Here is a 22903-nt window from a genome sequence, read left to right as displayed (position 1 = left end):
GCCCAGATCAGCCTGAGCAGCACAGAGAGACCCTGGCTCAAGGCTTCTTTGCCTGTGTGATTCAATGATGAACACGTGATTCACCTTTCTTTGCCTCATTCTAGTGAACAGAGCTCCAGGTACTCAGGAGAAACTTGGTCACCCTTCTGCTTGGTCCCCAGGGCCTCAGCAGTGAGAGGACAGCTAACTGACTGGTCTATAGGAGGACTCAAGGTAGACTTGGCCCCATCAGCATTGGTAATGAAGGACCAGAAAGAGGGCTCCCACTGTTACAGCTTGTCACTATCACAGTGGGCTTCTACCCGGGGACCCCTGTAGGTCAGAGAGAGCTCTCATTTGTAACTCTACTGATAATACAAGCATGGAAGTTTACATAGTGCCCTGTCTGTTCCAAAGTCAGACACTCACAGCCCTCCAGAAGTACCTCTGGACTACTCAACCCTTAATAATAGATCGCGGCAGCCTATGAGATACTGCTTCACTCAGGAATGAAGGCTCTGGTCTCTGTGGATCAGTACTACCAACGGTTCAGCTACAAGGTCAATGAAAACACAACTAGGACACAGGGTGCCAAGCAAAGGTGCTCCTAACATTTCCCTCGGTGGTCAGGCAAGCCACAGGTGGCTCAGCCCTGAGAGCCACCTTTGCGCACACGCCGAGCTGCTGCTTGCTCTGTAACCTGGCTATGAGAGAGCAAGTGTGCCTCCTACATGCCATCGCCCGCAGCCTCCCTGCCAGCCCACCTTGTAGATGTTGGTCAGCGCGCTCTTACTGGGGAACTTCACTGCATTGACTTGCACAGCGGGGCCCGTCTCAATGACCTCATTCTCATTGCTCAGGGGCGTCACATAGAGCATGAAGGGCTGGGTAGTACCAATGAGCTGGTTATCCACCTGGGGCAGGAAAAAACAGCAAAACGAAACCAAACAAGACAAGCTGCTTAGTACCTTTGACTGTTTGCTGTCTCATACTACATAGGCTGCTCAAGAGTCCCCTGGGCAGCCTACCAGCTCACAGCAAGAGCACACACACATTCTCATCCAAGACCAGTGCTGCTGCTGCTGATGGGCAACACGGTATGTACCTGCAATCCCAGCTCTAGGAAAGCAGAGCATGAGAACTGAGAACTTGAGGCCAGACTGCACTGTACACTGAGTCCCTGTCTCAAAATTAACAGGGCCAGCAAGATGGCTCAGCAGATGAAGGCATTTGCTGGCAAGGTTGAAGACCTGAGTTTAATCTCCAGTATCTATATGGTGGAAGGAGACAGACGATTCTCTCAAGTTGTCCCCTGACCTCCACACACACACATAAATGCACAAAATAAATCAAAATTTTAGCGACAACAACAACACAGTAATAATAGAAATAACAAAGGGAGTCACACTTTTTAGGTGGATGAAGACTAAAAAATTAGCTCAATTTAACCACTGTACAAAATATATATATATATATATATTTAACATGTAAAATATGACACAATAGATGTCAATTATTTGCCACTTAAAAAGTAATTTCAAAATTAAAAAAAAAACAACACCTCAACACATCAGGTGAGTAGATATCTGTCATGTCCAAAACTGGGTCACCACACACACCGCAACTTGCAGTGCCCAGAGCTATGCTGGTTGCCATGCCATGATGCCTGGGTGCAGGCCTCAGCACACTGTCCCTAGCGTGTTTACTGGTGGGGCAGTGAAGGGAAGCCCTTGCTCAAGCTGACCAGTGATAGAACTGGATACATCTAGGCCAGGGTTCTTGCTGGGGTGCTGTTGATGCTTCTCCCTCACTCCAAACTCCTTGAAGATAAAAGAAAGCAGAGACCTTGGTCCTCTGCAAGCTCCGAGGGCTGAGCTGTCTCCCCAGACACTAAAGGCAACTTTGATCTTACTAATTATTTTCTACCACAATCATAGATTCTGGTTCATAATTTCAGGCATTTGGTGGTTTTCGTTTTTTGTTTTCTTCCTTGCTGCTCAATCTCAATTTTTCTTTTTTTAAACCTTTGTGCCTGTGCATGCACGCAGGTATGTATGATGTATGTTCCAGTGGTCACATGTGTGGAGGACAGAGGACAACCTTGGGTGTCAGTCGGTGCCTTGTTTGAGACAGGTCTCTTGCTCACCCCTGCATACACACCAGGCTGAGTACACAACTGATTGGTGTTGCATGTGTGTGCATAGGGAGGTCAGTTCTCAGCAGACCTGGCAGCAAGTGCCTTTATCGACCAAGCTATCTCATGAGCTCTCTTCTGCTTATTTTGAAGTGCTAACCAGGAATGCCTAGCCCTCAGGCTCTGAGCCATATGCAGCCCAGAACAGCTACAAATGCATCGCAACATGAAACATATTAAAACATTCAGAGGTTTCTCTTTTTTCCTCTTGCGGTTTCTTTCTTTGTAATTCAATTGCACCGTTCTCAAGTGAGGTTTCTGGAGGTGACACAGTGTCACAATGTCAGAAGGCTAGAGTCTGTGATTAGGCGTATCAGTGTTCACATGTGTCATGTCCTCTTGATTAATTAATTCTCCTATCATTAGGAAATTACCTTCTTTATCTCTGCTAATATTCTTTGTTCTGACATTAATCAGTGTGACTCCTACTTCCTTCCTCAAGACTAGTTAAAAGTGCAGTGTGCTTCCCCCAACCCGGGTCCTTTTAGCCTATTTGTGTCTTTACAGCTAACAAGTGGGGGTTGGGGACTGGAGACAGGGTCTCACTATGTAGCGCATGCTAACCCTGAACACATGATCCTCCTGCCTCAGCCTCCATGCCATTACAGGCCCTACTAATGTGTGTTATTTGGGGGTGGCATTTGGGACCATTAAGTTTTTGTGTGCCATCTTGCTATGGCTTGCTACCCGTCCCACATGTTATCATCCCCATTTTCTGCCTTCTCTTGGATGCTTCAAGCACTTAATCCACTTTATTGATTACATACAACTATTATTACTTGGGGGGCTTCACAATACCTAACTCGATGTGTTGCTCTATTAAATGACATCGTTTTTCTCCATGTACAAACGTACAATGCTCTGCTTTCATTCCTCACCTGCAGACTTCACACCATTGTTGTTAAGCATTTCACTTTTAGATGTGGTTCAGACACCGCAGCAGAGTTGTTGTGCTTGTCTAGACTCACTTGAGAAGCCTGATCATGCCATCACTTCAGGTTTTCTCTCTGTTTTGTGTTGACCCCAATTCCATCAGCACCATTTTCTGTCCACTGAGTAATGCTCGCTAATGCTTTTGGAAGTTGTGGTCAGCGATGATAAATCCCCTTATCATTTCTATGTCTAAGAGCATCCTGTCTTCACCCTTCAAGGTGGTTTGAATGAGGATGCCCAGAGGTGCCTGTATTTGAATGTCTAGTCCCTAGTTCAGGGAAGGACTGGGAGGTGTGGCCTTGTTGGAGGAAGTCTGTCACTGGGGGTGGGCTTTGTGGTTTCAAAGCCTCTCTCTCTGCCTGATGCCTGGGGTTTGGGATGTAAAACTCTTGGCTCCTTCTCTAGCACCATGTCTGCATGCGTGCCACATGCTCCCTACCATGATGGCAATGGACTGACACCTCTGAAACCGGAAGTCAGCTCCAATTAAAAGCTGTCTTTCTTAAGCGGTGCTGTGGTCGTGGTCTCTTTATCTCAATAGGACACTGACTGAGACACCCTTACCTTTGAAAGACACTTCTTCTGGAAGTAGGTTTCTAGAATGACAGTTTTTTGCTCCCTTTTCAACACTTCAAGACATTACTAACCATCTTTTCACTTGTAATTTTCCCCAACAAGAAATCTGTTATCATCTTTGTAATCTTATCTTTGTTCCTGTGTATATATTATATTTAACTATGACTCACTTTACTATTGGCTTTGTACAACCTGACTATGATACCTCATATTAGGCAGGGATTGGTTCCAAGATGCCCACATGCTAAAATCTATGAATGCTCTAGCCTGCAGAGCAGTGTGGTGTTTGCACATGGCTACACACAGCCTCCTGCACACTTTACAGTCTCTAAATAGCTTACAGCACCTCATACAGTGTAAGTGCACGGGAAGCAGTTGTTGTACTTTGTTTAGGAAACAACGACATGGAGAAAGGTCTGTGTACATGGTTGTATGTTATATACATCCATTGAAATTTTCATTTCTTGAAGCCACACAGAACTCCAGTTTTAATATGTTCAAACGGCTGTGTTGGCACTGAGCCAACCTGAAGGCATTCTCGCCCTCACAGCGTGCTGCTTCGCTCATCTACACACATGGCAACTGCTGACAGGATGTGAGCCTTGAGACTTTTCTCCCTTGAGACAAATTGTGGGGTTCCAGTGCAGCTCACAGCCTGCACAGGTCTTCCTCGCACAGACTGGCACACTCTGTCAAACCTCTGGCCACTCCACAGGTACACTGCTGTCCACTTAGCTGTCAGCCCCTCGGGATGCTCAGTCTGTCTTCTCTACACTTCCCCTCTGCAGGCCTCCTCTCCCAGCACCACAGCCTGGAAAGTTCTCATGTTAAGTCAGTTCCAAGGTTCACCACTTTTATTTCCCACCTTTCACCAGTCACTGTCCTTTGTGGTTTGATGCCCAGTGTCCTGAAGTTGTCGTTATTTTATGTGGATTTAGGGCTTGTCTCAATAGGAGAATAAAGGCAATCTCAGTTACTCCATCTTAGACCCTGTTGTTTGTCCCTATGATGACCACAGCTACACGGCTATGTTCCCTTTTTTAAGATGGTGAGATGGGAAACCTGAGGCTGGTGACACGGCCTGACAATGCAAGCCTGACAATCCAGCTGAAAAGGGAGAACTAGCACTGTCCCTGACCTCCACATGAGAGAACTGACTGTCCCTGACCTCCACATGGAAAGAACTGACTGTCCCTGACCTCCACATGGAGAGAACTGACTGTCCCTGACCTCTACATGGAGAGAACTGACTGTCCCTGACCTCCACATGGAGAGAACCGACACTGTCCCTGACCTCCACTTGGAGAGAACTGACTGTCCCTGACCTTTACATGGAGAGAACTGACTGTCCCTGACCTCCACATGGAGAGAACTGACACTGTCCCTGACCTCCACATGGAGAGAACCGACACTGTCCCTGACCTCCACTTGGAGAGAACTGACTGTCCCTGACCTCCACATGGAGAGAACTACACTGTCCCTGACCTCCACATGGAGAGAACTGACTGTTCCTGACCTCTACATGAGAGAACTGACTGTCCCTGACCTCCACATGGAAAGAACCGACTGTCCCTGACCTCCACATGGAGAGAACTGACTGTCCCTGACCTCTACATGGAGAGAACTGACTGTCCCTGACCTCTACATGGAGAGAACCGACACTGTCCCTGACCTCCACTTGGAGAGAACTGACTGTCCCTGACCTCCACATGGAGAGAACCGACACTGTCCCTGACCTCCACATGGAGAGAACTGACTGTCCCTGACCTCCACATGGAGAGAACTGACTGTCCCTGACCTCTACATGGAGAGAACTGACTGTCCCTGACCTCCACATGGAGAGAACTGACTGTCCCTGACCTCCACATGGAGAGAACCGACTGTCCCTGACCTCCACATGGAGAGAACTGACTGTCCCTGACCTCTACATGGAGAGAAGTGACTGTCCCTGACCTCTACATGGAGAGAACTGACTGTCCCTGACCTCCACATGGAGAGAACTGACTGTCCCTGACCTCCACATGGAGAGAACCGACACTGTCCCTGACCTCCACATGGAGAGAACTGACTGTCCCTGACCTCCACATGGAGAGAACTGACTGTCCCTGACCTCTACATGGAGAGAACTGACTGTCCCTGACCTCCACATGGAGAGAACTGGCACTGTCCCTGACCTCCACATGAGAGAACTGACTGTCCCTGACCTCCACATGGAGAGAACTGACTGTCCCTGACCTCCACATGGAGAGAACTGACTGTCCCTGACCTCCACATGAGAGAACCGACACTGTCCCTGACCTCCACATGGAGAGAACCGACACTGTCCTTGACCTCCACATGGAGAGAACTGACTGTCCCTGACCTCCACATGGAGAGAACTGATTGTCCCTGACCTCCACATGGAGAGAACTGACTGTCCCTGACCTCCACATGAGAGAACTGACTGTCCCTGACCTCCACATGGAGAGAACTACACTGTCCCTGACCTCCACATGGAGAGAACTGACTGTCCCTGACCTCCACATGGAGAGAACTGACTGTACCTGACCTCCACGTGTGTACTGTGCATTTTCCACCCCCACCCCACCCCAATTGGTTATCTAGATTATTTAAACAGCAGATAGAGCACTGGGAATTCTCCTGATTTGTATCACCAGGGATAATAACCATGCCTTTGAGGACAATACTCAGGAGCAAAAGCATGCAGATCTCTGAGTTTCAGGCCAACTTGGTCCTACACAGTAAGTTACAGGTCAACCAGGACTACATAGTAAGATCCCATCTCAAAAACAAAGAGAATTTGTGAGACACACTGGGGTGGACGCTCCTTCACAGGATGATTCTTCTGAAGATCACAAGAAATTTCCTCCAGGGGCTGGAGAGATGGCGCAGTAGTTAAGATTGCTTGTTGCTCTTGAAAAGGGCCCAGGTCTGGTTCCCAGCACCCATGTTGAATGGTTCACAACTGCCTCTAACTTCAAATCCCAAGGAATAGCTCTGTCCTTCCTTGACACTGGCATTCATGTATGCATATTCACATACAGATACACACGATTGAAAGTAATTTAAAAAAGACATTTCCTCTAAAACAGTAGAGTATTTTTAGACACCAAACACTGTGATCTGGGCATGTGTACATAGAGCATGAAGACAACACTCTGGTCCTGGTACCTGCACATCCTGTATGCTGAGCTCAAGCATGTGACTAGCTGCCAGCTGGGTGTAGTGGACGTTGATTCCCGTAAGGCTTGCAAAGACCAACTCTTCTGGGACTTTATTAATTAAAGAAACACCAATTCCACCTTCCAACCGAACAAGCACCTGAAAGGAAATCAAAGCACTGTCCATGAACTGTTTATAACAGAGCTCATAGCAGCCAGGGAACCCAGACATGAACAGTTTCCTCTGAAGATCAGAAAAGCACAGAAGCACCTCACTAGTCACCTTCTGGCTCAGATTCCTCGTCTCCCTGGAAGCCCTCCACTTCAGATGTATTCCTCAGCCAGGTCAGAATGGCAGAGGGCTATACGGACCCCTCACCCAGCATACACAGATCGTGCAGTACAGTAGAGTGAATGTTCTGGAATCTCTCTCACAGGTTACTCTGTGCATTTGCACAGCACCTGACATGGCTGACATGACTCCACACAGGTATTTGATTAAACCCCATTCAACATGATCAAATAAACATGCTTCCTCATGTTTGTCTCATCTTGATTTCAAACCTGCCATCACTTCCCAAAGCCCAAACAAAGAGAAAGGAATAAGGATTTGAGGCAGATGGAGGGAAAAATCAAATTTTCTTTTTCTCTAAATACTACTAAAATTTGGATCATTTAGCTTTCCTTTTTGACATCTCATTTGAGCAACATCTGTTACTCTGCAATTCCACATAAGCTCCAGACGCCACTCACATGGCATAAACACACATGTGGTTAACAGTAAACACAGTGAAACAGCACCCCACACTCAGAGTTCATACAATCACAGATCAAATCTTCAACCAACTGGTGACCAGGAAAATTCATCTGCAGCACTTAAAAACCTCGCTGCTTGGGGCGGCAGGGTGGCTCAGTGGGTAAGGCAGAATGAGAGAACTGACTCCTGCGAGTTCCCACTGACCTCTCGAATGCTGTGGCACCATGCCCCCCCCCCCACAAGCTCACGTCTGAGTGCACTGGCGCACTCACTTCCAGCTCCTGCTGTGTGTCTGGGTCCCTCAGTTTCCGCAGCTCCTGCTCTGTAACGGGGAGTTCCTCTGCATCATATGATGAGTGCTCACTTTTCCGCTGGCAGAAGTCTGCTATCTGAAGTCAAAACAGCAAGATGGGGGTTCACACTCTCGTGTCAACTATAGGTCAAGAGTCACTATATGCCCAGGAATCCTAGGACAAGATCTGGGCAATAATAAAACAGGTTCAATTCTGAGGCTAGACAGCACTCTATCCAGCTAAACACCTTGAGCGCCTCATAGAATGCAGGCAGGCCTCACAGAGCACAGGCAGGCCTCACGGAGCATGGACAGGCCTCACAGAGCATGGGCAGGCTCATAGAGCGAAGGCAGGGCTCATGGAGCACGGGCAGGCCTCACAGAGCATGGGCAGGCTCATAGAGCGAAGGCAGGCCTCATGGAGCACGGGCAGGCCTCACAGAGCATGGACAGGCCTCATGGAGCACGGGCAGGCTCATAGAGCGAAGGCAGGCCTCACGGAGCATGGGCAGGCCTCACAGAGCATGGGCAGGCCTCACGGAGCATGGGCAGGCTCACAGAGCGAAGGCAGGCCTCACGGAGCATGGGCAGGCCTCACGGAGCATGGGCAGGCTCACAGAGCACTTGATTTTTCCAGCACCGCTCTGTACAGTGGCACTAGAGATCAGGGTGTGGATCATGATGTGTTTTATCAGAATGCTCACACAGTACTCTTGTCTTACTTATTTCAGCTCCCTATTTCTCCATGCCTCAGACAAGATATGACAATGGCTTTTGAACATCATCATATAGAATCCCGAGGCTACCCTGGCTCAGCAAGTGCCAGTAACTTCTGTTTTCCTCAAGTCTGTTCTGCATTTTGCTTAGTGACGAGGACCCTAGTCCTCCCTGCTACCACTTTGCCTCAAGCCTCCTCCCACGCTGACCACTCAGTCAGCTTCCTTTGCATTAACTCCTCTCCCTCACCCTCACACACTCTCCCTGCACTTTGCTCTAAGCCACCATCCCTGAGCATCATGCCTTTGGAGCCTTGTAACCTGGCTTTCTCTGCCTCCAGTCTTCTCAACACTGTAGCCAACGTAGTTATCACAAACAAATCCTTACCATGCCAACCCCTGACTCCTGCCTGCCTTGAACAAACATTCTAACTTCAGTATGAATCTCAGGCCCCAATCCCATCTCTAGCCTTATTTCTTATCATATACCACCGACCAGTCTCTTCACTAATCAAAAAAACAAAAAACCTATACACGTATCATTCTAGCAGTTCTGTTTCTCTAGGGAACCCTAATATAATAACTTACTATGTCTATCTCTCATCAGCTGTCTAGAAAGACAGAATTCAGACTGTCCAATAGCTGCTCAGTAAATGACCTCTCTGAGGACACACCCACCATGGCAAAGACCCTCCGCCTTGCCTTCTCCCCCAGGTTCTCTCTTTTGTTCACGTGGTGCTCAGCTTGAGCGCCCCTTCATGCAGGGAGCTCCCTCAGCCTCAGAACCCTGTCCCTTCTACACCCTTCATGACATGGCATTGCACTTGTCTGGCTAGGAAAGCTCACCTCTCCTCACAAAGGGTCACACACCAATTACTCAAGATAACACCAAAATACTTAACTACACTGACAGCATGGCCATGTATTTTTCTTATATACTGAAATTTTTATACTTCTGGAGATAAAGGTCTTCTGATGTAGCCCAGGCTGGCCCTGAACTCAGGTAAGCCTCTGGTCTCACCTCTTGAGTTCTGAGCATGAGAAATTGCCTCCATGACTGGTCAATTCTTAAGTCTTTTTAGACTTGGCCTATCTTTGTATTTGCAGTCACTTCCACACTGGCTCCCATACAACTTTAAGTGGAGACCCAGCCCTTTCTTACAGAGGAGGGCAGCACAGCCCACATCCAGCATGAGTACACTCACTAAATATTTGACTTACCAAGGGGATGGGAGGGAAAAGACACAGCTGCGTTAATCCTTCTATTCTTACCTGGAGTGCTCGAGTTGGTCCATCGGGGATGACTCTGATGGACAACATTCCAGAACCCGGCCTCATTTTTTGGTTAACAAACTGTTGTTCTGGTGGAACTGGTCCCAACAGCTCAACAGATGAGTCAGGACCAAGAACAACTTCAGCACCATCAAACAATCCGGAAAGCCCTCCTTTGGCCTAAAAGATGTCAAAGTAAGGAGATCCATGAAAAGGTCTAATCAAAGATTTGGACAATTCAGCATAGTACCTGGGAGACAAATGAGCTGAAATTCTCCTGTGAGGACTCACAGTGTGTTAGTCCAACAGACTGAAAAAACGGTAGGACTGTGTAAAATGGCAATGTGCATCTATGTGTTAACATGGAAGGTTACACACACACAGTAGGAGGTAACCCCACAAACAAAGTGGCTTGGTTTTACTCTACCTTACCATAAATCTCAGTCACTAAAACTAAGCTCATTAAGCAGCCAAAGCCAGCTTTGTTGGAGTATTATCATTGAGGTTTGCCTAATAATCTTAACTGTTATAACACTGATCACTAATCACTCAACTGTCCAATTAAAAAGCCAGTTCCAAAGCAAAAGCTTCCCCCAGGCTGATATAGCACTGGCACACAGTTTGGTAAGCTTTTGAAAAAAGTCATAGTTCCTGTTTTCCCCACACAAAACGCAGGTCAACAGGGTGAGGCCCTTAGGGACACACCGTAGCTAGAGAGAACAAATATTTCAATTCTTTCTCTTTCTTTGTTTTGGTTTTCAAGACAGGGCTCTGTTGCATGGGCAGCCTCAAACCCATTGCCTGGGTCTGATGGGATTGTAGATACCACCATGACCACCCATCTTTGTTCTGAGTGATGAAAGGGCATCTAGGACAGGCTTCAAAACAAGGAGAGCCTTTCATAAGGGTAAGTTTAGAAAGCATATACATAACCTGGAACGGGAAGGTCAGAAAACGTTTGCAAGCCTTCTATTGCTGTATTTAGCATAGAAACGAAATAAACCCAATTCCCTAACCAAACACACCCACAGCAAATACATGGTGGGCAGATCCGGGAAACAACAAACATTAAAAAGTGATTGGGGAGGGAGGAAAATGCTCCACGAAAATTGGAATTACATGGGCTTTTAAAAAAAACTACAAGTAAAGTCAGGGTCAGACCCGGAACCCACCAATTATAACAAGCCTTCTTTTGCCTCTAGAAATCTGAATTGTATTGCTAATTGAAAATCCCAAATCCACTCCAGATGTGAGCTTCACATAAGTAAGCAGCTGGCCTTTGATGAGAAAAGCTCAGGGCCACAGAGGTAAAGAAAATAAATCTCACTAAACAGAAGAGGCTTCTTATGGCTGTACGCACCACCATAGGAGAGGGCAGCCTCGCTCCACCAGGGAGAGAAACACTAACTCTGTTGCAGGTCTGCTGCTGGGCTGTTGAATTTTGTGTGAGTCCCACGGTGGGTAGGCCTGCACACATAAGTCACTGTATTGTTCTGTTATGCACTCAACCCTCCAAGCAACCTCCCACCTGTTCACCTCAGATGCAGGGGCCCATACTGAGCCCAAACAGAGAAAGGGCAGAAATCTAAATCCCTGATAAAGTCCCTGGAAATTTATTATGCCACAGGCTGGCTGAGTTGAGGACAAAGAAAAATGTCTAGCAGTCTTGACTGCCACATTTGCTACAACAAGAATGTAGCAATAAGCAAAATCAAAAACAAGTATACACACCAATTGGTTATACAGTGCCGAATGGTCAGCCTTGAAAACATATACATACAAGTAATACACATACACACACTCATACACATGTGTGCATGCAAAGATATATTTAACAACTAAAGAAAATGAAAGCATGAAATTGAAAGAGAACAAGGGGGAAAGAAACGGGAGGGTTTGAAGGGATGAAAATGGGAAAGTGATGCAATAAAATATAATCTCAAAAACTTAAAAAGAAAGGGTACTGTCCAGCTAAATCCTGGAGAAGAGGCGGAGGAAGAGGAAGAAGACACCAATGACGACAAAGGCGATGGCGTGCAGCTCATGACTATGTCCCACACTTTACAAAAGAGAACTGGAGCTTCCACCTCAGTGAACATTGAGAGCCCATCTCAGTCTTTAAACAGATACTTTTCCCCTTCAATTAAAAAGTTAACTTATGCCGGGCGGTGGTGGCGCACGCCTTTAATCCCAGCACTCGGGAGGCAGAGGCAGGCGGATCTCTGGGAGTTCGAGGACGGGCTGGACCGATAGCCTCCAAAACAATACGGAGAAACCCTGTCTCGTAAAAACCAAAAAAAAAAAAAAAAAAAAAAAAAAAACACAGTTAACTTATGTCACCAGGGAAAAAAGTTCAGCGAAACTAAGAACAGAAGGGAGGGAAAAAAGCCATCATCCAGGACAGCTACTTCTAACACATTTGATTTATCACCTTCAAGAACACATCCTATGGAGCTGGAGGCAAGGTTCAGTGGTTAAGTATGCTTGCAGCTCTTGCAAAGGACCTAAGTTCGAACCCCAGCACCCACATCAAGTAGCATACGAAGACCTATATAACTCCAGCTCCCAGGAATCTGACACCTTCTTTTGAACTTTACAGGTACCAGCACTCTGATGTACACATATCCACACACAGATGCACACAGACAAACACAATTAAAATAAATATTGAGCCATAGATGCAGGCGCTGGAGGAATAGAAAGATTATGAGAGTTATAAGAGCCATGAACCCTGCTGTGAAAATCTCTCTTAGACCTGGCTGCATAAACAGGATGGGAACAATGGGAATACCCGTGGTCTTATCAACATGCAAGGGGGCAACAAACGACTGAAGGGAGAAGGAGGATTGGTCTCCCCCAGTGATGAGTCACCCAAGTCAGTTTTCCCAGGCAGAGCGGTCACCTCTAAAAGGACACACACAGAACAAAGGTGGACTCAGCAGGATGCATTTACATACACTTATGCACATACATATGCATGTATGCATGTAACAATAATAAAAGAAAAAGAGGCTATCAACTTGAGAGGGGTTTGAGGGACGGTAGCTGGAGCAGGGAGAGGGAAGGGGGAAAGCGATGTGATTCTGTTTTAATTGGGAGTATCTCCCATGTAGCAACACACAGATGCACAGCAAAAGTTTCTTGATTCCCTTCAACAAGAATGGAGGAACTAGAGAGTACTGCTCTCTGATTAATTTTCCCGTAATTCATCATGCATAACCTGGGTAATGCTTCATTTTGAAGAAAGCTCTACCCTTGGGAGCTGCAACTGACCTGAACGACCAGCCCATGCAAGCCACAGGTCAGTCTTCCTTCCCGGAAGCTCCATGTCTGCGTGGTGCTGCGCCTGCGGTCTGGCTTCCTCAGCATCAGTGGCTCGTACCTGCACAGAGACACACAACGAACCAGATGAGTCTGACGTTCTGCCCCTCTGCCTTCCGGTACCGTCCCCCTGAAATTTGATGGGTTTCCTAGTTGAACCTCGACATGAGGAAAGTCAAGAGAATGGAGATCCACAACACAGGTGTTTGCAATCTCATGGGACATGCCATCTTGCACTTAGGAGCAGCTATCTGCTGAATGGTTAAAATCTTCTCAACTGTCACTACTGTTGTATTTCTAAATATTTTTACTGTGTCTTAATTTTCATATTTTTGGAAATAAATAAGGTACCACACTGATTCTATGGAGAAACAAATATACGGTAAACAAAGTAACTTTGTTAAGTTAATGTAACTCATAACTCATGTAAATAGTCCAGAGTTACTCATAAAAATATGTCTCAATAATGTTATTAAATTAATTAATTCATTCTCTCTCTCTCTCCCTCTTTCCCTCTCCTCTCTCTCTGTTTGAGACATAGCCTTGGCTGTCCTAGAATTAACTCTCTAGGCCAAGGTGGCCTTGAACTCACAGAAAGTTGTCTACTTCTGTCTCCCAAGTGCTGGGATATTAATGGTGTGTGCCACCACTGCCCAGAAAATTAAATTAATTTTTCTCAAAAGACAACAAATTCAACAAATTATTAGAAAAAACTACACACAGAGAAACCCCGTCTCAAAAAAAAAAAAGAAAAGAAAAGAAAAACTTAAAAACAGAAACTTCACTTTTAGAAGCAAGGGTAGGCTGGAATACTCAGTAAAAAATTGATCTTTAAAGCCGGGTGTTGGTGGCGCACGTCTTTAATCACAGCACTCGGGAGGCAGAGGCAGGCGAATCTCTATGAGTTCGAGGCCAGCCTGGTCTACAGAGCGAGTTCGAGAACAGCCTCCAAAATAATACAGAGAAACCCTGTCTCGAAAAACAAACAACAACAAAAAATTGTATCTTTAACACCTGCATGGGTACTATCACAATAATTTTTAAAATTAAATGATACCTGAGAACTTGACAGGCATAAGTCATTAAGGAAAAAATGCAAAATAAACACAAATTATCAAGAGGGTTTACAGACTCTTCTTTTGAGGAGCAAATTTCTTGAATCTTAATTTGAAGGCAATAAGTTTGACTAGGAAGTTACCCATCGGATTACCTGTTGTCTGTCACAGCAGCCAGGCCAGCAATATCCAAGATGGCGGACCCCTCGGTGGACCGGGTGGCTGAGGGCTTGTTGGGGTTGTGAGGAACTGCAGAACCCTCATGGGCCAGCATTCCCGACCCCGTCATCCTCCAGAGCTGAGAGCGCTTTCCTGGTTCCTAACAGGCAGATACACAGAGATGTGGCCACAGCTAACCCTGTCCCTCACAAGCCCCTTCTAAGGGCCAAGGAGGTTCTCCAGTCGGAACTGGACTGTTTTCCACATCACAGAAATACCCAACTAAAGATTTCATTATTGTGAATTTCTAGTTAGACTTAGATAAAGTCTGCTATACTCTTTTTCATCTTTTACGTGTGTGTGTGTGTGTGTGTGTGTGTGTGTGTGTGTGTGCATATGTTGAGTGCCAGCATGCGTATCCAACGGTGAATATGTGTGGAAACCTGAGGACAATTCTTGGGAGGTCTAAGAACCTTTTCTGGATTCCACAAACAAAGCACTGATAAGTCCACATGCCCACACACAGATATGCACATGTATGAATAATTAAAAGAAATTTTCATAACTTATGCAACTAATATTTTTCCTTTTAAAAAACAAAATCAGAAGCCCATGAGTGGGCGGCTTCTTACCTAGCTATACTGCCATGGTTACCACTGTTCCATACGGTAACCTCAGATGTCTTAGTCAAGAGAGTCTAACCACACCAAGAGCGCATGCACAAGAGGCAGCACGGTCTCTGGCACCCTGCAAAGTGCCAGAGCAGGGACAGCAGCAGCTCTCACTACATCTAGTGCTAACCATCTCAACAGTTACACACTGATTTTAACCAACTGCTGTTAATTTGGTTGCATTTAAAGGTTATTTCCAGTTGACTGCTTCTAATTTTCAATGCATTTTCTTTGCTAGAATACTTAAATACTGTAATTAGGCTTTCATGTCAATCAAGGAAGTTTATATAATCCAATGTAGACTATAGTAATAACACTTATTGAGAACCGGCTGTAGGTCAGGTCTTGGTACAGAAACTCATTTAACCATGAAAACAATTCAACAAGATGCATGTTGTCACTGTCCTTACAGATGAGGAAATTACGCCTTGGTGAGAAGAAGTAACTTCGCTATGCTGTCACAACTAGTGAGCAGTAGGACCAATTGTATCTGTCCAATCCCAGAGCTCCTCAACTGTTCTGTAATGTTGCCTCCCTAACCCAGCCACATAGCCCCATTGCAGGGACAGCTACACACTCCCCAAGGAGGAGCTTCACCAAAGCAGTGGGCACTTCTGGCTGCCCTCACTAACTTAACACATGCCACAAACGTGCTAGAAAGACAGTTCGTTGCATTTGTTAGTAATTGAATCTAGGGCTGGGCAGTGTTCTGCTACTGAGCTACATCCCCAGGCCTGCATTCTACATCCTACAGAGTAGAAACCCAAGGGTATAGTGTGAACATCAGAGTCAAGATGCCAGGCCCCACAGTCACAAGGTGAGCTAGTTCACAACCTGAGTGACCGGGTTAGAGTTAACACCAAGCTCTCGGAGTCTGCTTTCTGACATGCCAAAGGGGCAAACTAAACTACCTCTTCAGTTCTTACGATGAGTGTCGAACACAGGTGCTCAGTATGAGCTGGAGCAGCTGTGGCGCCATAACTGCGTGCTATGCTTTCACCCCCATCTCTGACACACCACTACATGTACTTTATCCTCGATCCGCAGTTCTCAACTCGTGGGTCATTACACTTTGGGGAGGTGGATCAAAAGGCGTTTTCACGAGAGGTGCATAGCAGACATCCTGCATATCAGATAGTTACGTTACAATTTGTAACAATGGAAAAATATGGTTATGAAGTAGCAAGGAAATAACTTTATGATGGGGGTCACCACAACAATGAGGAATATACTAAAGGGTCACAGCACTAGGAAGGCTGAGAACCACGGTCTTAGGTGTTTCCTTTAATACCTCAGACAGTCAGTAAGAGAATGCAGCTCAGGGGAAGTGGGGAAACCAGCCTCAAACTAGACCAGCCCCGTTGTTCCTGCTGGAACTGCTGCTTGTGCCCTAAGATCAAAGCCAGCCTCAGTCTCCACATGCAGCGCCCTCAGCCTTGCCAGTGTTCAATCTGCCCGTAGCACCAGCCCCCACAAAAAGCCCCTCAGATGCCACAGGCTGAGTCAGGATGAGGCTGCACAGTGAGGGAAGCTGGTCTGCAGGGACTTACCTATCCTAAGCTGGCAACAACCAGAACTTTCTCATCTCTCCTGGGAAGCCCTAGTCTTCTACCCTAACAATTTAGTCCTAAACCTTTAGATGTGATGGAGGAAGGAAGACAGAAAGAAAGAAATCCACGAGACTGAATGTGGTCAGGGTGCCCTGGACTACTAGAAACCTGTCCAATCTGTAGTCCCTCAAAGTGGAACAGTTATGAACAAGCTACATTATGCCACAGGTAGTAACATATTAGTGCAAACACAGACACCATCAGGGCTCTTTCCCAACTGTAGCATTTAAACAGGCAGACTCTTCAGGTCTATGTGTTCCAAATGACAACTCTGTAGTTGTCTCCCCCAGAGTCCTGCCTGCATCTATTATGATCTTTGACCAAATTTTACTGCATTTCCCTCAAAATCTAGCCCAGCTAAGAGAAATATTTTCCTATTCTCACAGGCGTACTTTGCTCTGCTTACACAAATTCATCAGAGAACATGAAAAGGGATTGTCAGTGTGACACTTTAGTTTAGTTCAAGATGATAAGAAAAGTGACAGAAGAGAAAAACAAAATGAAAACCACAAATCACAGATTCAAGACTGGGAAGGAGGCGGCTTGGGATTGAGCAGCCAGCAGGAATACAGTGACTATAGCAGCAGCACAAACCCAGAGCTTCCAGGGCCCCCCAACCCATTTCCTCCAGTGCCAAACACTCTGGGGTAAATAATCTTAAGCCCAGACTCTCATCTCCAACCTCTGAGTTCTTACCTTCTTTTTTAGGATGACTCTCTGTGTCTTTGGGGACACATCCAAGACCAGTTCTGCACAGGTAACTGCCTTGTGGGAAGCCACAGGCCTTCCTTTCCCCTCCTGCAAACTAAGAGGAAATAAATGAGTGCACACGCACATACCACACACACACACACACACACACACACACACACACACACGGAAGCATGCACGCACGCACACACACAGAGGCACACGAGCAAAGCACAAATCTCTACTAACAAACAAAAAGTTGGCCCCGCCTGTCATCTCGGCACTTAGGAAACTGAATTAGGAAGAGAACCTGGGCTATGCAGAAGAGACTTTGGTCAAAAGAGACAAACAAACCAACAGAAACCATGAAATACAGAAGAGAGTCTGATAGAACACACACAGGCTTAGAGCTACCTGTACCCTGCATAATTCAGGATTTGCTTGTACAAACAACAAAACTCTTCCATTTTCCCTCTCCTCTAACTTCAGTGACATAAAATTAAGGCATGAAATGGCAGCTAAAATCTTTAAAGGAGAGGTGGTAAGCCCAAGGCAGATGTCCAAGGGCACAGCCATGCTCTGCTCTGTGAGACAGAGAATCAGCATCGTCGCACTCCTGAGTCTTGGCAAGAAGTGGGAAAGTCCTTCCAGGATGAAAAGAATCCAACGGGCCAGTAGTCACCTTCTCCCTGTGGTACTGCCCTGTGACTAAAAATCGCACATTTCTGGATGTTGACTCAGCTTGGGGATGGTGCAGGTATTACACGGGTGGGTAAATTCTCCTCTATGTGTGCATCGGAGGCCAGAGGTAAACACTGGGTGTTTGTCTCCGTCACTCTGCACCCAATCATTTGAGACATGGTCTCTCATTAGACCTGGGACTCACTGGTTCAGTTAGGTTGGCTAGCCTGCAGGGCCGGGACCTGCCCATCTCCGCCCACAGTGCTGGGGTCATGAGCACTGGCCACTGCACTTAGGTTTCCATGAGAGTACTGGACTCCAAACTCAGGAGGTTACACTGTGAATAAAGCATGTACCCGCTGAGCCCTTCCAGCCCCTCGCGCCTTGGACGGTATGCATAATGCTTGGATGACGTTTAATTTAGACCACTCGCCTGTTTCCATCAATGCTTACGATTACAAAAAGTCCTGATGAGTTAGGTTAAAATTTATTCATCACCTGGACATCAAAAGCACATGTGACAAAAGTGAAACAAAATTCAACGAATTAAATTTCACTGGATTGAAAAACAACAACAAAAAAAAATGTGTTCTTTAAATGATACCTTCCAAAAAAAGCCAATCCACACAGTGGGAAAACGATCTGCAAGGCTGAGATGCCTGCTGACAGACTGACAGACTGACAGACTGACAGGCAGGCAGGCAAGGACACAGCACAGAGCATTTCTCAGGCTCATGCAGACTGAACACATTTCCTAAAAGCAGAGTCACACCTCAATATGGCTGAACCCAAAACATGACACTAAGTGAATGAGGCCAGACAGAGAAGGTCCCTGGGGGTGATCAGGACTGCAAGCACTACCCAGTTAGCCACGCCCACAGGAACAGGAAGCTGATTAGTGGTTGCTGAGGTCGGGGAGGAGGGATGAATGACAGTGCCAGTGGAGGATCTTTTAAGGACAACAAAAATGTTTTGGTGAAATCAGCAGTGATGATCAACAGCATCAAAAATGTACCCAACGCCACCAACTATTCAGTTTGAAATGGTTAATTTTCTTTACATGAATCTGACCTCAATAAAAATTAAAATTACAGAAAAAACCTTTTTTCTTTCTTCTCCATCATTAATTAACAAAGCACACCAACAGCATCAGATATATGGCAAAAGCTGGTTCCAACTCCTAGTACTCCCACAGGCCCTGGGGTCATTCTATGACAGGCTTCCCAAGAGCTTCTCTCCCTCCCTGCTCCACACACGCACCTCAGAGCTCATGGTCCCCATTAGGACTCTCCCTTTAAAGAGTCCCCCTTTAAAGTTCCACTGGTTGCTGGAACTTCCAGAAAACAAACAGCAAGTGGGACCCACAGCTAGACTGACCTGGCTTCTCAGGCACTAACCCTTAAGAGGTCACATTAGTCAGTGCCATAGGAACAAGCCCAGTGCCAAGACAAACACTGGAGGAATTCAGGATCCAGGAAGGGGCTTGTCAGTCTCTGGGGGAGGTGAGGGGGTATCATCCACACGCCTTTGATCCTAGCAATTGGGAATCAGAGGCAGGCAAATCTCTGTGAGTTCAAGGCCAGCCTGGTCTATAGAGTGAGTTCCAGGACAACTAAGACTGTTACACAGAGAAACACTGTCTCAAAAGAAAAAAAAAAATCCAAAGAGTCTAGGCTCAGGGGAAATCAAGCTACTACAGGTGAGGACATGGACTGGACTCTCAAACAGACCCTGAGCCTGGGGTGTGGTAAAGAAGGGATCTGCTGTGACTTGTCTCCTCAGAAATTGCTTAAAATTTAAAATCAGTGAATAGTTAAAATAGTCTGCATTGCATGAACAGTAATTAAGCCCAGAATTACCCAGAGAATGTGTACGTGGCAGCAATGTAAATGAAGTTTTCGTAGTACAGCTGCCGGTTATTCTGGAAGTCGTTCATGTTGCAGTTGACCTCCGAGGAACCTGCCCCCCTTAACGGTCAGCGTAATGAAGGGCGGGAGGGTGGGCTCGTCCCAGGCATAATCCAATGACGTCATGGGCTTCACTTCGGTCCGCAGTCTGGGTTCAGCTACTCCATGCTGAGTGAAGACAACAGGCACCTGGAGGGAAGAGGACTTTGTTGAGGGCAGGGCTGTTGCCTTTCCAAAGTGGCCCAGCCAGCCCGAGGTGGAAGCCCCCATCTTCCTAGATGAATACTCGACAGGGAGGGATGGCCAGTGAGGAGACAATGCTTTTGTGGCCATCTTAAGGATTCCACAGGGAGCTGCTGGAAGGCAAGGACCACTGCCAACTGGAAACAGAGTGTCCAGCAGCTTGAACTGTTTATTACTGCAGCTCCAGGAAATACAACATGTGAACCTTTGCAGGTACTGATACATAATATATACACACACAAACACAAATAATCAATTTTATAGAGGCTGTGCCAAAATATCCAAGGCAGCAATTCCATTGTTTCAAGGGAATCTTTGCTAGTCTAGTTCCCGGTGGATAGATGTCTGAAAACGGAAGAAATGATGGTCTGGACACTGGCTACAAAAGGTTTTATTCTCTAAGACACATAATTTGAAAGAGTAACTTAAAATGGAATCTTATAGGCCAGGGAGATGGCTCCGCAGATGAGGGTACTTTTGCCAAGTCTAATGACCTGAGTCTGATCCCCCAGGAACCACACGGTGGAAGAAAACCATCCTTGTCCTTTGGCCTTAACATGTCCACTGTGGCACTCACACAGACAAACACACAAACACACACACACACCAAAAAAAAACCCAAAAAAACAAAAACAAAACCCTCCTGATTTCTATTTAACATTTAGAGTTGTAAAAATGTTCACTATAATTGGGCAACAGCAGTGTACCCGCTCTGACCCCTGTCTCTGCCTGCTCAACATGTCTACAGAGAGCACTGTGTCAACCAAATTCTTAGTCAAAAGTAAGTCTGGGAGGCAGAAACTCTACTTCAGTCTGGATGAGGCAGCTTAGTGACCACAATAATCGGCAACAGTGGCTGGAAAGATGACTCAGTGATTAAAAGCACTTATTCCTGCCGAGGACCTGGGTTCGATTCCCAGCACTCACATGGTGACTCACAACCATGTATATAACTGCAGTTCCAGGGGATCTAATGCCCTCTTCTAACCTCTAAAGATACCAGGCACACACATACATGCAAACAAAATGCTCAGACACATGAAATGAATTAGGAAATCTAAAAATAATAGCAACACCAGCTGAAACCACCTCTTAAGAGTAGGGTTTCGAGGCCACAGACTTTAGTGAGTGTTGTGTGCTGCACCATGACCTTCCGCCCTGCCCACGTCAGCAGCCAACCCTCAGAAGCACTTGGTACCTTGGAGAAGTTGTCAATTCTGAAAGGAGGTGGTAACTGGTCTGTATCACTGAAGGAGATCCTATATGTAGCTCCTCGGAGAGTAATTTCCACTCGGAGGAAGAAGCATTTTCCCAGGGTGTCCCTGCAGGATAAGGAACAAAGGTCACATTAAAAGGAGACAGGCTGGAGAGATGGCTCAGTGGACAGAGCAGCAACTCCTCTGGGTTCCAAGAGCACCAGGAACACACGCTGTATAAACGTGCATGCACTCAAACACTCCTGCACATAAGTGAAAATAGCTCTTTAAAAAGAGAAAGGGAAGGAGGACACAAACTGCAGTCCCTCTGCTCCTCAGCCATGACATCCCCCAAGGTGCTGGGGACTGCAGCCACTATGTGGTCTCTGAGCACACTTAGAAAGCAGAAGGACTAGAGGGAGGGCTCGTTGGTAGAGGCACATCAAACACATGAAGGGAAGGACCAGAGTTCAGTCCCCACACCCACATCAAGAGGCACACAACTACCTGTGACACCACTCCCAGTCTCTTCAGTCACGTGCACTCACGCCACACATAGCCACACGGAGACATGCGTGCACACATAGAATTAAAACCAAAGATTCTAAAACCTAGAAAGTAGAAGCTGCTATCATGCACAAATGGTGATTGTCTTCTCTTCAGCTGATACTCTTCTATGAAAAAGACCTATGAAAGGGGTGGGCTATAGTTCAGACCTTCAGGGTTATCCTCAGGTATATACTGACTTCCAGGCTAGCCAGGGCTACGTGAGACCCTGGGGAAAGTAGCACATGGGTGGTATTGTGTGCTTATGTGCACTCTATTTAGATATATTATGAGAGGAAAGAAAAACCTTGCTTTTACACAAGAATATCAATTAACAAATGAAGAAATTTTAAAAAAAATCACCATTTCCAACCCCTGAATGATAAAATAATCCCAGTTATGTAACAGGTTTGAGGAAACAATACTGGACTGCATGTGACCCCTCAATGGATCAGTCCCCTTTGCGAAGATAGAAAAGTGACTTTGCAGCAGAGGGAGCAGGTGTGCACCATGGTGGGCACTATGACAGCCAAGTGATGATCAAACCACACCAGTAACAAGATCAATGTGTCACGGGCCTCCTGATGCTACTCAAGGGAAACACACATTCACACAAAGGGAAACTATTCACACAAAGGACTGGCCTTATCTACACACAGGACACCAGCATCCAAACACAGGAAAGAAAGAGCACATGCTACAAGACCATCAGAGCAACTGGTAAACAAACACCACAGCCAAAAAGGAAGAGCTGGGCCAGCTCCCCACTACCAGAGGTAGGAGCATCTGCATTAGACAAGTGACCACTGACCAGCTCCTATATCAGAAATGAGGGAAAACATGCCCACTCAAGTTTGTGACAGAGCTCACTTATTAGAAAGCACTGTACTGGTACTGTATCCCTTGCATAACTATTAATGGTATCATAGTTATAGTATTATTTG

At 46.3% G+C, this 22903-nt stretch overlaps 1 protein-coding gene across 1 annotated transcript in view; it reads right to left on the bottom strand.

The window, feature by feature from the left end:
• Vps13d (vacuolar protein sorting 13 homolog D) overlaps window positions 1-22903 on the bottom strand; it is a 214580-nt gene that overhangs the window by 79574 nt on the left and 112103 nt on the right. The window contains 10 exon segments of the mRNA XM_040735088.1: window positions 744-893; window positions 6854-7003; window positions 7873-7989; window positions 9881-10060; window positions 13154-13262; window positions 14412-14575; window positions 17393-17501; window positions 19927-20033; window positions 20035-20163; window positions 21416-21539. Of these exon segments, the coding sequence (XP_040591022.1) occupies window positions 744-893; window positions 6854-7003; window positions 7873-7989; window positions 9881-10060; window positions 13154-13262; window positions 14412-14575; window positions 17393-17501; window positions 19927-20033; window positions 20035-20163; window positions 21416-21539 (1339 nt within the window).

This window comes from Mesocricetus auratus, unplaced genomic scaffold, assembly GCF_017639785.1.
Source record: "Mesocricetus auratus isolate SY011 unplaced genomic scaffold, BCM_Maur_2.0 Super-Scaffold_100042, whole genome shotgun sequence".
NCBI lineage: Eukaryota > Metazoa > Chordata > Mammalia > Rodentia > Cricetidae > Mesocricetus > Mesocricetus auratus.
The sequence above is the reverse complement of the archived record's forward strand: the minus strand, read 5'-3'. Positions and strand labels throughout refer to the sequence as shown.